The sequence below is a fragment of the Colius striatus genome, chromosome 1 (genome assembly GCF_028858725.1).
Source record: "Colius striatus isolate bColStr4 chromosome 1, bColStr4.1.hap1, whole genome shotgun sequence".
Taxonomy (NCBI): Eukaryota; Metazoa; Chordata; class Aves; order Coliiformes; family Coliidae; genus Colius; species Colius striatus.
In genome coordinates, this window is record NC_084759.1 from 136,525,058 (window position 1) to 136,543,525 (window position 18,468).

An 18,468-nucleotide genomic window follows, 5' to 3' on the forward strand; every position below is an offset into this window, starting at 1 on the left:
CACACAGAAACCTAAAAGCAACTCTTTAGAAGTCTTCAGGAGAATTAAAACGCTGCACTTGGACCTAGCCCTTTGGAGTCCTGTGCAGCACAAGGCAGCTTGTTTGGCCAAGAGAATACACTAGGGCATGCAGCTTAGTAAAATGAGCAGACTGATAGCATTTACCCAAAATTCTTTCACTCAGTTTCACAAATCCTCAGAGAAGCACCCTCCAAACCCTTCTCACAGCTTCTGGCTGGATCTGGACTGCCAGAACACCCGCCATCATTGTGAAGTCTCCTGGTAAACTCTGCAGATAAACTGCACAATGTATTTGGGGAAAGCGGCTGGTATGAGATTTCTAGGCTATTTTTGCTTGATCATGACATTTCAGTCACACTAACCTCTGGGGAAATGGGATAACTTATGGATGTTTACCCCAACCCAGATTCAAACTTCAGACATTCATTTTCATCCATACAGTCCATAGATTTACTACTATCACCATTATTCTACTGTTTGTGCATTTGCTCTTCTGTTAGACTGAAACAAACTGCTTAGAAACAGTATGTGGACTTTCAGTACAACATGAAACAGAATTTCAGCAACAAAGAGCTTTTAGGATTTGTTTGCACCTCCTAATGAAAAAGTTCCTTCTCATTCTGCATCTCTGAGTGAGTGAAAATTTAACTCAGTAGCCTCATTGACAAAAATCTTCAGTGAAGATTGTTCTGAGCAAATCCTCCCAGGTTTGGTCCAAAACAAGAACAGTCCATGTTGAGTAAAGATAAAACATGAGCCAGTGCAGAGAGATTAGACACTTAGGATTCTGTTAGTTCATACTTCAATACAAACTTAGGTCCCGTTGCTAGCTTTTTGTTTCTAATAATTATTGTTCAGCTGTATTTATTACATCACTGGTGTACCTATTTATTTGGCATAATGCTATTAATGAAGTGTTTCTCTAAGAAGGCTCAAGTCAGCAAGAAGAGTGACAAAGGCACAGGTCAGTGGGGGTTTATGCAGATACTGCAAATCTTCAGGGGAAGACAATTGATTTTTCTTGCTTTTAAACAGGCAAATCACTTTATATGAGGTAAAAATCATTAGAGAGGATCATAAAATTGTGGAGGGAAAGGATTCTTCCTAGGAAGAATGCTTCATCCAAACTGCCCCCATTGAAATACATGCAAGTAGTAAAGTGCGAGAGGGTAAACAAACAAGCAAACAAACAAAACTACTTCTCCAGTGTACCATAGGACTATTAATTAAATCTCATAATTATTCTGTCAGCTTTTGCCTTATTTTAAAAATAGGAAGAATAAGGTACAGAGTGACTAAATAATCTCACACAGTGAGTAAACAGCTGAGTTATAAGGAAGAGCAGAGAAATTGCCACTCTTACTCAGATCAATGTTTTGGTATTTTTTTGATACTGTATTGAACCTTCTAAAATGCCCAGCTGCTTCAAAAGATGTTTCAAGAAAAAACAGATAGTTGTCAAACAGTCTGATCTGTGGCATGTACTCCTGAACTTGTGCTGGGTAGAAACTGGAGTGGCCCATGTCCTGGAGCATGACACCTTGTAGCTTGGGTCTTGGTCAGATTTTTAATTTTTTTTTTTTAATCCTTGCTACACAATTATGTCCCAATGAAACCCAGAAGTCTAAAGTCTAAACATGTGATTTGTCCTTAATAATGAACTCTCTCACCCATAACAAGGTTGCTCAAAAAAAATGTAAATAGACATTAGACTGGATGTTGTTTGCTGCCTAAATTGTACTTGGAGTCACCACCTACCAACGAATAAACCCCAGTAAATGTTAAGCAGAATGAACAGCAATGAAAACAACAAAACCTGAAAGGATGGGGAAGGACTTGGAAGAAAATAAAACAAGGACCTGCAAAGCCAAACAGCATTACAAAGTGGTACATTTTAAATGAACAACAAGAAAACAGAAGTCACACTGATCAAAGCCTCCCACCTCCTCTCTGTGGTGGATGACACCTTCGCTGGGAGCACACCACCACCTCTAACCCCACACCTGCAAAAGGAATTAATTTCAAAAAGAATACAGACCAAAGCGTACCATATCAAAACAAATTAGCAACAGACCCCTCCTCCTGCTGTGGTCAGGCAGGAGAAGCAAAGATGCTGCATGGATTCTAAGATTCAGGGGGGAAAAAAGACAAAACAAAACAAAAAAAAAAAAAAAAAAAGCCCCAGCTGCTGAAAACTTTAGAAGGAACAAGTCAAAAGAGCTTGAAAGAAAAGAGATTTCAAACAGCTTGGACAACTGGCAGTGGGTTAAGAAATTCCTTTTCAAAAACCACCTGTGCTTTCTCTGACTCTGGATATTTCTATGTAGGCTAGGTAGTTTTTTACTAAGGCAGGCAGCAATGTATGCAATACTACAAATAAGCAGTGCAAAGATAACATGCACTGTTTTTATTTATAGATACATACAACTCTAAGAAAAATGTCAAAATATGTTTTGTAACTGTTGATATGACCTGCTTGACAATTTGTTTTTCCAGCTAATAGCATTTCACAAAACGTATCTGTCTTTAATGCCTGTGTGCTATTAACAACATCCCAGATCACTAAAATCAAAATGATTTCACAACTCTGTCTTGCTTTTTTATTTCACCTCCTTTTAGCAGTAAGATGAAATCTAATCAGCAGTTCCAGAAACCAGAGGGAGTTTAATGTACTGTAGGGAATGTTCAAAGCAAATACATGCTCCATCATTGAGTACTGCACTCATAGAAAAAGAATTTGTTTAATATATATATATATCACAATCACATACATGAGGTTAACTACTTGAGAATGCACCTGCTGGGAAGGGTCTTTCCTTTTCCTGGCCGATAGTCATGCCTTTTTTTACTGCTGATTGTTTGGGTCATGCCAAAGAGACCTGGGTTCAGATGCTTACTTTCCAATAAGCTTTCTCTCTGAACTTGAGAGCCACTCACTATCCAATCTCCTGCACATGGCCACTGACATCTTTGCGAAGTAATTACAAAATATTACCAAAATAAAATTTTAGTGTTTTGCACAAGCACAAACTTCTACAGAAAGTAAAGGGCTGCCTCTTTTGTCTCAATTCTGTACTTATAAAATTGGAGAAAATACATCCTTTCATCTATGAAAAGGGTTTCTTCTATGCAAACTGGGCATACATCATATATGTTTATCTAACTGCATGGGGACGCTAACATTTACAACCCTTTAAGTTTAGTAAGTACTATTGATATTATACAATTATCCTAATGAACATATTAGTCAACTGTAATAATCATAATTAAAATCTAAATATATTGTAGTTTCTTTTTTGTATTTGATGCTATCAGTACTGAATGCAGATTACAAGCAGAACAGTGTTGAAGAAGTATTCAGCCTCCCTTGGTGAATAGACTTCAGATCCTATTCCTGATTCACACCAGCAAAAATGAAATCACCATCAGGACTGGTATCAGGGCCAAATTGCTGGCAGGCACAATGAACCACTAATTGCTGGATTCATTAGTAAGACTCATAGTTTGTCCCCATGAGATGCTGAACACTTTCAGCTCCTTTTACAACCTAGCATCTTAGAAATTAAAATTAACAACTGCAAACTAGTATTTCTGTTATACTGTAGAAACTCAGCATGAATTTGAAGTCGGATCACAAGAATGCCAAAAATCTATTATGTAAAATTAGGCAGATTTTTATCTACTATTTTCCTGTTAATTCTGCAGAACATGCATGCATCCATACACAATAGATATCCCATGCTGTTCCCCAACACTAAACAATTGGTTAAAATAGTTTTTGTAAAGCTGAAAGAAGACAACTGCCTTAAAAAATACCTTTCAAATAGCCCCAGCATCACACTGTTAAGATTGGCCTATTCTTTTCAGACATAAAACAAATGTCTATTTAAGAACACATCCAAATGCATTTCCATCACTCAGCCAGAACACATTCACCTCCCAGAAGCTAACACTGTAAGAGATGGAGAGAGAGAGGGGGAGAGAGAGGAGACCTTTAGTCCACCTACTGGCTTCACTAAAGGCAATGAATCCAGCCCTAGCTCATTTCAAGTAGGTTCAATTGTGTCAAAGGTTACCCACAAGCTATTTCTTGATGATTTATAGCTGATGTCTACAGATCTCCTTTTATTTTAATGATGACTTCAGTACAGATGTTAAGACATTCTTTGTCTTCACAGAAGTATATGAGAAGGAAGTTGACATCTGAAAAAAAATGCAAGAGGCTGATTCGCTATTTCCAAACAGGGCCAGCTCTAGGCAGTTTTTATATCTTATCCAGAAGAAAAAAAAAAGCAGGAAAAAAAGTCCCCTTCATCCTTTTCTCCCACACTAAATCTGATATGTTTTTCTGACTTTTTCTGGGCACAAATCGTACAGCAGTAACTCAATGTGTATGTCACCAGTTAATTACAATCAAGACAAGACACTAGGATACTTGGAAAGCAGAAGATCATTTTATCGCTTCACCAGTAATAATATGCATTTATATAGCATTATTTTGCTCTGTTTGAGTCCACAGTAATTTACAAAGTGAGTCCCAGATGACACTATCGTGGGAATCCTTCCACCCAGTACTGAACTGTAATCCTTTTGGCAGCAAAGAACAACAGTGCAGAAAAAGCAGTAGCAAGATGTACTGCATCCATTTGAAATGTAATATTGTCATGCCAGTAAATCCCTTGAGAGTTGTCCAAATGTAAGGCTATTTATGTGTCTCTCTGTGTGCATATGTGTGAGAGTGCACAAGGTCCACGTGCATGTATGCAAGTTTGGCAATCTTTGCCTCTCTAGACATTTTGAGCATAGTGGCCAATCTCTATCAGGTTTGATGAGGCCCTCAAAGGTCCCACATCATTCATATAGAGGGACAATGGAGTAGAGAATGGAACATTCTAAGGGTCTCCCCTCAAAAGAAGACTCCAGTGCTTACCCACCGTTTAACAGACTCCAGGTGATTTCCCCAGAGACGTGTTTTTCTACATTTCCAGCAAGAGTCCAAATATTGTGCGACTTCACAAACAAAACTAGACTTCACCACTTCTGGCACTCTTAGAGAATCTTTCTCATTTTAAAATGAAGGCAGAAAGAAAGTATTTATTCAGCTTGTTCTGCTCTGCTGGCCTCTGAATATCTGTGCTATTTTCTTGCTTAGGCTAGCCAAAATGATGTGTCTGTTGTCTTCCTCACCCACTAACCCCAATAAACTTTAGCTGTTTGGTACAGTACTGAATCTCCTGAGTATTACACTACCACATTATTTTGCCTATAAACTGTCATTCACTGGGAGAACTAATTTTTTTTGTAGGGAAACTGGTATTTTGAAGGCTATGAAATTCAAAAACATGTAAATCCAGACATGACATGTAGTGGGCAAACAGTCATGTGACACCATTTTAACTTCTGATATAATGAACAAAATGCTACTTGACACGCATTTCTCAGCCAAATGTATGTGTTGAATTTCCCTGACCCCAAATTAGGTCTATGCCTTTTACAGAGAATGTTGAAAGCACAGGCTAGCTGCACATTTATGACAAATAATAAGCAAATAGAGATGAATTAATTAATCCCAGAGTTAATTGCACTCTCTATTTTCAGCAGACATCAGAAACATTCTAGAATAGCAGTACCCAGAAAGGTAAAGAAGAAAATTTCACAGAAGACTAAAAATATTGGAGTCAGGCGCAAAAAAGGGGCATTCTGATCTGCAAGCAAAGCTGAAAAAACCAACAGAGTTTAGACTAGAAGGACTCAAGACTTACTCAGGTAATCGACAGCTAAATTCAAAATATATTAACTTACAGCTGTAATCTGAAGTCCATCCAGTTCTTAGCACGGCTAAAGATATAATTAATCACTGACCTGGAGTGCCTGCAGCCCTGAAAGAGCTACCTTTGGAAAGAAAGAAATTCGTAAGAGCCCAACACATCAAAAATCCTCTCAGGAATTGTAATCTACAGATGTTTTCTTCTTAATTGTACATCGAATTAAAGCAGCTTTAGTAATTCTGTTGCTACATCTCTCCCTTTTCTGGTACACTGCTTCATAGTTTTCTCTGAAGCATTTTGGAAATGAATAAATGTACCCCCGAAAATCAACTTTGAGAAGCTTTTCTTGCCAATTTTCCCATGGATATGTTATGTTGGGTTGTGTTTGTCACTATGTAACTCCTGTTGTGTTCTGTTAGCTTGAAATCACCTAACTCGATGTGGCTGATTCATGACGTGACATGTCACTGCCTCGCATGTCAGCTGAAAGCCTGTACAAACCAATGTGCTACATTTCCATACACACATAGCTCCTTGAAATGGCCCCTTATTTTAAATTTACTAGCAGGTGCTGTCACATCCACTCAAAAAAAGTTTAAGAAACACTACCAACTTATAAAATAATCAAAGTAACATTCTTTTAACATCATAATTGAAAATTGAAAAGCCTTCTTACTAGCACTCCCATTAGATATAAGGTCTTCTCCTCCATGCACTCTGCATGTCAAGATACTAAGCAATCTTATATCAAAGACTTTTTTTTTTTTTTCCCCACTAGAGATAGCAGTCATGGTATTAGCTTATCTTTCCTTTAAAAGCAGCAGGGAAAAAATGTAGCAACTGAAATGAAACAAACAGAAGCTAAACTCATTCATTAGTACTAAGAGTATGCATTTGAATTCATAGTCTGGCAGCATTAGTGGATAAAGGCACATGATCAAGATTCAATTTTTAAACTAGTTGCATTTATTAAATCCTGTCAAATTACAGTAAAACTCAAAATGGTTTGTTGCATCAGCTTGCCTGCCTCTGATGTTCTCTGGATGCTCTCAAATGTTGTCTCTGGATACTAATGGAGCACTTCTACAGGGGGAAATATTTATGCTTTAGCAGAATTGCTAACATGAGGTCTTCCACAGTTTGAGACCAAAAATTAATCCCCCTTGATTAAAATAGTAATTCATAGGTTAATTTTATTAGCTGCTTTCTAAGACTTTGAGATACATTTACATCAATGGATAAGTTTCAACAGTGACAGTCTAATGCTTTTTGTCTAAATGAGATTCTCACATATTCACATGACTCTAGGAGCTGGGACTTTAAAGAAGCTATCCATTAGAAAAATCACAAGATGTGCTCAAACTGCTTTGAAAAAATGTGTACACATACTTTCTCTGAAACTTGTTTTTGCACCAACTAATTTTATGCTAAACAATTAAAACTTCATCCTGTACAACAAATGTATATTTCAGATAAAATTCTATGAAATATTTGCCAAGTATTATACAAAACTCTAGAGTTAGTACTAACCTGTAAGACATTGTTTCTCTGAATTTGAAAAGAAAATTGAAAATAAAATATCTTCTCCATTCTGCTGCTAAATGTTGCTTCTCTTCCGCTACCACGGATTACAATTAAAATGCTTCAGATTAAAAAATCTGTAGAATTGCCTTGTTAAAAGACGATCATTCATCTGTGGGTACAGGCATACTTACTGCAAAATCTATTTCTTTGATGCTTACTCTGAATTGCATTCTGCCTCAATGTGTCAAAAGGAGCTAATTTCAACTCTAGCAAACCATCCTTCTGCAGAAAAAGCAAGTGGTTTCTGTAAAGCTGATAGACTGATCACATAAAAATTTGATTCAATCATCTCAGAATTTTACTTTCTGTGTCAAAAAGAAGTTCTACACTTGATAAAAGATGGCTACACTGCTGTCCACTAGACAGCCCTCCTAACGCAGCCTATGTTCTTTTGACTATTGATACATGCTTAACTATACACTTAAGCTGAAGCTGCAAAAGGCAAGACTCCTTCCAGAAGAATCTGCTAGAATGAGAGTCCTCTGCTCCATTTCAAGCTGTCTCCTGTTCCATGAAACAGATGTATTGCTACAGTACTATTATTTTGCACAAGCCTGCACTCCTTGAACAAACACGTTCCTTGATTTTTGAGAGTCTAACAGTTCAGAGTCTAAAAAATATATCTCTGGAATAAAGGATGACCTTTACAGGAATTTTACAGGAATATTATGAAGAAAACTACAAATTAATCTGATGATGGTTGGTTTCTTATCTATATTTAACTTAGAACTAATATTGGTCCTTTGGCAGTGCAATGCTGTGATAATTGTCAGCCCTCAGTGAAGAATGCTATGTGCCAGCCTGAACTTCACATATTTATCTTCATGGTTAGTTCCCCTTCCTCAGCAGAAACACCCTCTCCTAAATATTTTCCAACTCTCATCACAGAACAAGCCCACCTAAACATGAGGAGGATCAACAAAAAAACCACTTAAACCAGAAGAATCTAATTTTTTCTCTGTTTCATCATGCAGCTTCAGATTCCACACTTCCCCAAAGCCCTTTTATACTGCTATTCTTTGGACTGCATGGCAACTGGCAACATCAGCTCAACAGCTATCTTAGTAGCATTAAAAACCCTTGACTTTGTGACACTGTTTTCATGTTTGGGACTCTTTCCATCTCTTCTTGCAAGATGTTGCTCTTTCTCATTCAAGTTCTTTTTTCCATTTGACACCAGCTAGGTAATTCTGTCAAAAAGCTTCTGTAGAAGTCGATGCTTAGGTATTTCTAAGTAACAGTGTAAGACACAGAGCAGAAACAAAATGTCAGGTCCCAGCACTCCTTAACATTGAAGGATTCTATAAATGAACTCGGCTTTAGTAGCTGCCTGCTGAAAGTAATAGTGTCTGGTGTGATATCTTGGGTCTTCAGTATGAAGACAATGCTGGGGATCATTTAACCAAAAAAGAATGCATACTACCCGCTGCCCACCCCACCATCTTTGCCACTTAGGAAAACGCAGCTATTTTGTGTATTCATACCAGGTTAGGAAGGCACTAGCAGCAAGGGACAGTATCGAACTAATAAGAAGTACACACTGCATTTTTGTCATTACTGTTTTGCTTTATATCTCTGTTGTTCCCTTTGCGATTTCTTAAGACCTCTCTTTCAGAAATGCAGCAGACTTGCTTAATTTGTGTATCTCACTTTTGTGTCATGATCACAGATTTTGGAGGGTTTTTTCCTCCTTTTTGTTTTTATGTTTTCTTCTGAGTTTTCTTTATAAAAAGTGCCGACTGAACCTGACAAGGGCTGTTTGGCAGCTCTGCTTGAGAGACAGGCTCCTGCCAGAAAGACGTGATATCAAGAAACAGAGCTGTGGAGAGTTAATCTGAAAAAGCATCCTAGCAGTCCCTCTATGTATCTAACTTATTTTTAGGGAAGTAGGGAAGGGTGGGAGGCAGACAGAAAGCTGTACTACTGCTGCTGCTTTTTCAGATAACTGCCATTAACATTGGTTTTATTGTTCAGAACACATTCTCTGTTTTAGAACTGTATCTTAAGAAGCTTCATTTATACACATAGCTTCATTGTGTTCCTGCAAATGGTTTAAAAAGTCACAGTTTATATGCCTGGATGTCATGTATAGGAAGAAGAGTACAGAAGATGAAAACAAAGACTCTGTCATCAACTCCACAATTTTCTATTTGAGATTAAAACCATGGGCAGCAAAGGAAAAAGGATTCCAGGTAAAGAGAGATTTAGCCACAAGGTCTCCGTTAAGAATGCATGGGAACAGTAAAAAATTAGCATACCACCAAGTAGCAGCACAGGTAAGGCAGGTGAGGTCTCTGTTTACAGTTGCCTATACATCATTGCATCCATACTATAAACCTTTCCTTAACATCTTACAGCTATTTCTAATCTGTCTGATGGACTGACAAGGGGATTGGGAAATGCAAGCACTGAAAAATGTTTTGAATTTAATGATTTATAATATTCTAATGCTGTTATCCTAGTGCTGAAACACTTAATAAATTAATTTGTAGGGGTTTTTTTTAACTCAGTGGCATATAAAGAATTGTGTCTAGTTCAGAAATTCTCAAAAACAAGAGAGTCTTGCAAATCTTGAAAATAAATCTTCTACAAACATAGCCTCAACATTCTATCAGGGATGATGTGTCTTACATCACTTCAATGAGATGTGTTCTTTTTCACTCTAAAACACCTCAGTACTCTAATGAAAATAAAGATGCCTTAACTTCCTGCTGCTTGGATAGGTAGCTGCTGAGCTCTTCAGCTAATAAAGAGGACAGTAGTTACCATTAGTATATGAGGCCTAACATATGCAATGGGTTAATTTCAGGCAGGTTCCTCTGCTCTTCAGGGAAAAGAGTTTGGCGTCATCTAACACAAGCAGTCACACCCTTGCATCACCTGGAAACATCCATGATCAGTCGTCTTTATCAGATAGCTCTCCCCTTTATAGCTGAAGTACTTGAAAGTGCTGTGTAGAACAATTAGTTCAGGCTTCCAAAAGTATTTGATATCACTACATAAAAAGAAGTGTTATGCTGAGAAAACACCAATATCCTTCCACATTTGAATAGTAATACATCTTCTGTAGAGCTAAAATTAAGTACTCCAATGTGTTCTAAAATGGCAGCTCTGAGGGTACAAGATCTATATGTATATGTATCTATACTTATCAGCTAGACTTCTGTGAGAGTCACAGCTTGATGTGGCAAGCAAGCTGATGGAGTCACGTACATCATGGAGCTTAATGTTTTCCTCAAGATCTTCCCAGGACAAATTTTCACATTCTCTGCTACCATGCAAAAGAGAAAAATGAGGTAAAGAGAGACAAATACACCCAATTTAACAGGGCTGCTTAGAGTAGTCATCTAAAATGAAATTCAAGTCAACAATTTGTACAAAGTAAAATCAGAAATATCGTCTAGATGAATGTTCTTATTACTGGGTCATTTTAGGGCTTTTTTCTTTCTCCATCCCTTCAGATGTTTGGGTTTTTTTTATCCTGAGTCAGGAAAGCTTTCCTGCTGGAACTGGGAAGTATAGACAGACCATCAGGTTTGACTGGGACAGGAAAATCCCGATCAACTCCCCACAGTAAATAGTTTACTTATTTTTCCTAGTCATATAACCTGTGGTGTGTCTGAATTAAAATTCCCATTTCCAAAGACTATTTTGTCCCTGGTATCAGACACACTTGGCAAGAAAGCCAACAGTGACTCAGTTTCAGTTTCATATCCAGGCTTACCTTGCCTGGGGGAGAATGGAGCAAGCATACTGTTGATTTCTTTTTATCCTTTATATACTAGGATGCAAGACACAGCTAGTGCATGTGACAGCAACTGTAGCATCACCAGCAGATATTCCTTCAAAAATGGAAGGAGTTCCCCTGGATAGTCTCTGGCCATTTTAAGGTCAATCTGTACTGTGGTAAAGAGGTGATCTCTCAGTCTTTCAAAGGCGATTCTATTATAGGTGACAAAAAAATTTCAACCCAAAGTTTACTTTGGTGATCAGGGGAGCAGATGTGGAAATAAAGTACCCTCTTTGGTAAAGGATTCGCACTGATATTTGCCTGGATTTGCAGCTGAGGAGAATCTGATTGTGTATATCCCACTGCTTAGTGCTGTTTCTGGCTTGTCTGAAACACGTTTCCTTCCTCTGTCACAACTCCCAGGTCTTACTGCCGAGCAAATAGTAACATAGCTGCCAGAACTATTTGAAAAGAAGAGCGAAAAAATTGATTTGGACAATCTATGTGTCATTGCCATTGATGAAGACACAACTGTGAGTAGGGTTAGGGCTGAGGTCATAGCAAGGTTAAAAGAGAAGTGCCCAGGAATTCTCTCCTGTCACATTTCACACTGAATTGCTCCTGGTTTTCAGCAGATGCTACAGATAGTGCACTGTGTTCTGTTAAATACAGGGAATCATTTAGCTAAATTTACAAGCTACATTGAAAATTCATTCAAGATTCACTGTACTTGAAAGGTTACATGGAAAGGGCTAGGATATTGCATCATGCAGGCTCTGGATGCTATATTTATACATGCAATACAAAAAGCAAGGAACAGAAGCAGGAATAAACAAGACCCTGGATGTTTAGAAGTGAGTGCAATGTTGCTGTCCTTATTCGAAAGTATAATGCACCCCATCTGAAGTCAGTGAATATGGTAGCTATCAGGTGAGAATCCTGGTAGTGTGGTAAAGGTCACTGTTCAACTAAACATATTCTCTGTAAGATTGCTTTTTTCAGTCTCCTGCATGGCCCTGTACAAGCAAGAAGCTTGAAGTTAATAACAACATGGACTAGTCCTTATCTGCACCTACGCCAGTTCTCTCCTGCTTATTTGGGAGCGTGTAACCACCTTGAACACCCAACACAGCAGCACGTAAGCATTTACACGATCAAAGGCAAAATGTGCTTAAGACAGACTTTGGAAATCCAGAACAATTTGGCAAACTTCAAAGATAGTTGCCTTTCAAATGGGTTGTGGAGGAGGCCTTGGTAAATTTGAATGGTATGATTAGCATACCGGCTGTTTTTAAAACTGCTCAAGAAGAAGCTGTGTTAAAATCCATTTCCGCAAGACACACGCATTTTCTTTTGGACAGGCTCCACTAGCTCTGTTTCTTAAATCAATTTTTCTGGCACAGATTTCTTCTTGGAAGAATGTACGACACCAGCTCTGTTTCCTAACCAAAACTTGACAGAATGTGTGCAGCACAGCATAATGGCATCTCTACTTCATGGCTTCCTAAAAGTTACAGCACAAAAACCTAGTAAGTGAATTTGACTATTCCAGGTCACATCTGTGAAAAGGCGAGTGAGACAACAAAGGATGCCAGGGTAGTCTGCCCAGTACAATGTTCAAACACTGGTGAAGGCCACTGATAAAAGATTTGCCAAAATGGGAGTTGCCAAGTTCTTAGAGGAGTTTCAGAGATGTGTTTAAGTCTTACTCAATTTAAAAGATGATCCTTGGCAAACTCCCCCTGATGCTTCTTTACATTTCCAGAGCCAACAGTTGTTCCATCTGCTGCTGAGGCCGACTTTGAAGAATCCTTGCAAAGAGCAGCGCACTAACTTTAACACTATACTAGAGGGAAAAAAACCACAGCTTTTCTGAAGTGACCTAGATGTTTGCCAGTAGCTTGACACAATCTCAGGTAAGGCTGTCTCCTTGTCTCCAAACACTTGAATGTATTACCAAAGCTGCGCCAGTGTAAACTGTGGGCTGAAAATAGAGATTCAGCAAACAGCATCTATTGAAAGCTTGTCTAAGGCATCAAATGTTCATCTGCAAAGGTCTGACATACAGTACCAGTCAGAAAGACTATCATGAAATAACTTTAAGAACCAAGTTGTTGCTGGGGATTAAAAAAATAAATTTTGAAATGACTGTGAAACTCAGTCAGTACTCACTGAAAACAGCTAAAAAAACCCCCGTAATTAAAAAAATAGAATCAAACACAAACTTCTGGAGCTGCTGAATACAAATAACCTTTGAAAGAGCAAAGGAAGGTCTACACAGACATAAATGAAGGTGTTTGGTTTCAACACACAAGCTTCAGTTTCTGCCACTGCGACGGATTTGCCAGTGATTTTTCTGAGCCAGGCCACTGCACTATTGTATAAGCTTTATTCTAATTACTGTAGGCTCTATAAAGGTTTCTTCATCATTTAGTATTACAAATAATTGTGCTTCCAGGCTGGAGTTCAAAGCTCAGTATAGCATTTGTGCAACACCACTGGCAGGTCAGATGACCTTTCTCCAATTCTCCTCTCTCTGGTGCTGAGGACAGACAAAGTGATATGTCTGTCATACGCCATTACCATTAGAACAGAATCTTGTTCTTTTATTACAACTGAACTCCGCCGGATTTCTCAGCAGGAATGCTAAGTGAAATCAATGTCTTGGATTTCCAGGCTGAGCTTGGAGGTCAAAGCCACTCTATCATTTCTCAGCATTATCCCTTCTCTTTCTCTCTCTCTCTCTCTGAGCCTCCAACTGGCACACAGCAGATTGAAAACAGCATGCATCACAGGGCTCATGCTGCACAATTTTACAGCCTTTTGGAGCCCCCTTCCTTTCCTTTTGGCCCACTTTTTTTTTCCCATTTTGCAAATAAGTTTTGTTTGTGTCCTACAGAACTGCAAGTCAAAGGCACTGGAACATCTACAAATATGAAAAAAGCAGTATATCACAAGGGAGAACAGAGCTGATCTTGTCAGCTGCCAGTAAGACGGTTATGCTTGATGTTACCGGTAGATATGGCAGGCCTTCTAATTCCACAGTTGCCACAAAATAAATACTGTGCCCCCTCAGATCTCATCAAACATTCTGCATCCAAAAACAACACGGGGATTTTAAGTGCAGCAGATCACACAAGCCGCTAGCCACACACAGTAAAACCCCTGTAAAATGTGCAAAAATATCTTGTTAACCATAGACAATGACTTTTTGGAAAAAAAAAAAACAAAACCAAAACTATCATCAGGCACTACAAGGCTTTGTGATTCCTTTGTGATTCCAAGAGGCCATTCCAAGGATAAACTTTGGGAAGTCAGAAAGTCTACGCTGAGGAGAGAAAAAAGAAAATGGAGACCCAGAGGTTGATTCATTGACACTAAGGCTACTGGTTCCACACCATCTATTTTGTTCTTTGAATGTGTACCTCACTGAACTGACAATGGTATTATTTCTTTGTCTTGTTATTTTTAATCTGTGCTGCTTTACTGTTAGGGTAAAAACAAGACACTACTGTCAATTCAAGGAATCTTTTCTGACATGATAAAGGATGTGGACAGCATGCTAGAGGACATTAATAAAAAGAAAGGACACATTTTTATCAAGCTCTTGCTGTCATCTAAACAGGATGGCTTTTGCCCTGCATTCCTTAGCTTAATTCTTCTTAGGCTGCTTTGCAGCATCTAAAACATGACATTCAATGTTGACCCACTAGTTTTGCTCAGCTGTGGCATACGCTGAGCTCATCTTCTTCCACTGGACATATTCTATGTCTTTTTTCTAGGTGTTAACAAGTCACACACTGGTGTGACAACAGTGCTGTGACTACAAAATGCTACATCTTGGCCTTTTAAATGAGTAGGGACCTACATGTCCAGCTATGACCAAGATTAGTCATCGGAGTCCATCAATTAATACATAGATTCCAGCCCTGTTCTATGATACAACAGATACTGCTTTGGAGACTTGCTCCTCTACAAACTCCCACTGAGTCCCAGGACACGATCTGTCCTGGATGCCCCACCGCTCTTCATCTCCTATTGAAATGTGACTCAGAACCTGACTCAGGTTTAGAGTTCTGAAAGGAAATGACAGCAGCTGGTCACCTCAGCCTGCTAGCCATTACTGAAAATGGAAGAAACAGCAGCGTGACAGCCAGGATACCACAAAGGAACCCAAGGGATCTCAGCTGAGATAGTGTCTGATGCTGACATTGTGTATGAGTGATTGTTTAGTATTACTGTGCTGGTATCCTCCCACTAGAAAAACGGTACTATGAGTATCCTCCTATTTCACAAAGCCATCCTGAGAACAAAGATGCTTGTAACTGAAATACTCTTCAGATAGGAAAAAATATACCCTTCAGAAAAACCCACACATGGCAAATACCCACATTGTCAGAAACACAATGCTGCAGGGCCAAGTACAGTACCTTGCTTTTGGGTGGAGGGCTGTTTGTGCTCTTGTCTGTGTGGATGCTGGTAGGGGATACAGCAGCACCAAGGTTACCCTGGGGTATGCCAGGTATCTTGCCTCCTGGAGACACTTGCATCGCAGCAAGTTGGGCAGCATACAACTGCTGTAAAATAAACAAACAAAAAATGGAAGTGGGTGGGGGAAGAGATGATATCAGTAAATAAGTAATTTTCCCAAAACTTCTCCTACTGAAGATGACACATTTTCCTTATGATCAGTATTTTTTATTTAGCATATTGGTATCCTTCAAGACAAGAATTGTTCTCTCAACTTTAGTGACTCATTACTCAGGGGACAAATGACAGACATCACCATGAGAAATGTCCCAGCTTCCTTATGTGTCCAGGGACTCAAAACAAAGAACAAAAGCTAATCTTCACAGTTTGCCTGAGTCTCTAGGCAATCTTTCCTTTCCTAAGATGACTTAGGCATAATGGCATCTCCATTGACAGTATGCATCAAACCCTGTGAAATTCACATGATGTTTGATATGATGGTCTCCATGCTACTATTTTGCATTTCTTTGTCTTACTTGCTATGTTTCCCTTGTTTGCAAAGGCAGTAAGGTGTTTGGGACAGGGAATGTCAACATTTTGTTCAGCACCTACTGGGAGTAAACACTCTCAGTTGGCTTCTGGGGAACCACTGCAGTCAAGATAAATATATACATATTGATAGTAATGCATGGTCCATTAGAAACTAGAAGCTTCAATTAAGACTAAGAACTCTTTCTGTGATAGACACAAACCAGATACATAAAGGAAGTATCTTTCTCTTCAAAATTAAACTAGTGAGGCACTTGAAACACATATTTGATTATTAGCACATGAAGACTTTTAACCACAGTCATCTGTTTAAAGCTACACACTACAGTAAGAGTTTCATAGACAGAGAGAAAACAGGAAAACTGACAGTGCCTAGAAGCTTCCCTGAACTCCAAATAAAATGTGGATAAAATAAACATGGTGGGCAGAAGAAGAAGCAACTGTTGCTGCTTTGTGAATGAGAGGAATTCAGGTGAAGCCAAATGGAAGTCACACTAAGAGAGTGGGCAATGTAGAAACAAAGGCTTTCCCTCTTCAGTAAGAGTTTCAAAGACTCATGCTCATATTACTTGTGCTGTGTAACACTGAACTAAGGTGCTCTCTGCCTGCAGGTGCTAACAGAGCTTGTGAGATGAAATGTGACAAAGGATAACAAGCAGGAACATGGAAGTGGATGTGAAAAAGCAAGGGGGCTTCAACATGACTAGTCTGAGAAGTCTTGGTAGTGGTACTTAGTTGTTTTTTAGTTAAGTGTATATGCTGATAAAAGAACAGTGGTCAGATTCCATGATTGGAGGGCACAGAGAAAGGCTAACCCAAAGCAGCAAGTTTGAAAGAGGAAAATGAGGAGTCATTACAGGACTATTACCCATAGAGCTGTGCAAAATGTAGAGAGACACTGCTAATGTGAGCTTAGAACATACAATCCCTGTAGCAAAGATCTGATCAAATGGGCACGATATACTGCTCTGAGCCCCGGACAGCCCTGGACATTGTCCTGTGGTTCCCTGTATAAACTCTTCCCTTCACTGGTGCGCAATCCTAGCCATTTCACAATTAAAAGTAACCCATTCATGCTTTTTTAGGGATAATCAGGCACCAAGTTCTTACTTATTTCTTTTTCACTCTTTCTATTCTTTTCAGACTTTTTATACTTTTGATTTTTGAATCCTTTTTATTTCTTTTCTCTACTTTGATCATTGCTTGTTCTTTATTTTTCTGTACTACCTAATCACCATTTATCCATCCCTTTCTCTTTAGTCTCCCTCTCTTTCTATATTATCCACTTACCTGTTCTCTCCTTGCCTCTTCCTCAAATTTATTTATTCATTTATTCTATGTGTTACTCCCAGTGAGTCTGAGCCAAATAGATGCAAATCAACTACAGATAAAAGTCATCAAAAACAATCCAGCCACAAATCAGCCACAGATTCAAATGTGTGTATTTATCAGCTGAAGTTCATATCCATTCATTCTTTCAAAAGGTTGCTAAATCCAGCAGGGAGAAAGAAACAAGGGTCTGTGTGAACCAGAGAACTGTAGCAGGCAGTTCAAGGAAAACCAAGCCAGCTTTATGTATGAGTTAATATATCAGAAGGGCAACAGTTGTTCAAGAAATATAATACATGACTAGGGAACAGTTCAAACATAATTGGACTCTGCTGATGACAGAACAGACCCAGGGAAACCTTTTCCTTTCCTTTTATTCCCTATTGAAAAAAAAAAAAAAAAGACAAAACAAATTGAGGCACCTATAGGCAAGACAAAAGAAAGTCAAATGACTATTACACACAAAAAGTTCAAGTTTGCTGCTAATCTATGAATTAGATATCAAAGAATAAGACTAGTCTGCAAATGAAAGTAAAAAATAACACAGTGAGTTTGGACATTCAGCAGTCCTGAACCAACTGCAGATTACTGACAGGCCATACAGAGACTGGCTTGCTGAGGATTGAGCCTCCGAGAAATTTCTGTGAGCCTTTGGTGAAGACTTCAAGCAGAATCCCTGCCCTGAAAAGAGAGGAAATCTCTACTTCAAACAGCTCTCAGCCTTCTGTTGCGGTCCAAATTGTGAATCACAAGAATTAAATTACATGACATCATAGAATCATTATGGTTGGAAAAGACCTTTAAGATCATCAAATACAATGACTAATCTAACACTGCCAAGCCTACCACTAACCCATGTCCCTCAGCATCTCCTCTATGTGTCTTTTAAATATCTCCAGGGATAGTGACTCCACCATCTCCCTGGGCAGCCCATTCTAGTGTTTAACAACTCTCTCAGTAAAAAAAGTTCTTCCTAATCTCCAAATTAAACCTCTCCCGGCAGAACGTTAGGCCATT

The 18,468-nt window shown here is 38.7% G+C and overlaps 1 protein-coding gene across 10 annotated transcripts in view; it reads right to left on the reverse strand.

Annotated features, from left to right (window-relative positions):
* The window catches only part of SOX5 (SRY-box transcription factor 5), a 652,738-nt gene that overhangs the window by 44,529 nt on the left and 589,741 nt on the right, over nt 1–18,468 (reverse strand). For all 10 annotated transcript variants that reach the window (XM_062009253.1, XM_062009270.1, XM_062009262.1 and 7 more), the window contains one exon: nt 15,534–15,680. In XM_062009253.1, coding sequence (XP_061865237.1) covers nt 15,534–15,680 — 147 coding nt within the window. The remainder of the gene's footprint in view (nt 1–15,533; nt 15,681–18,468) is intronic.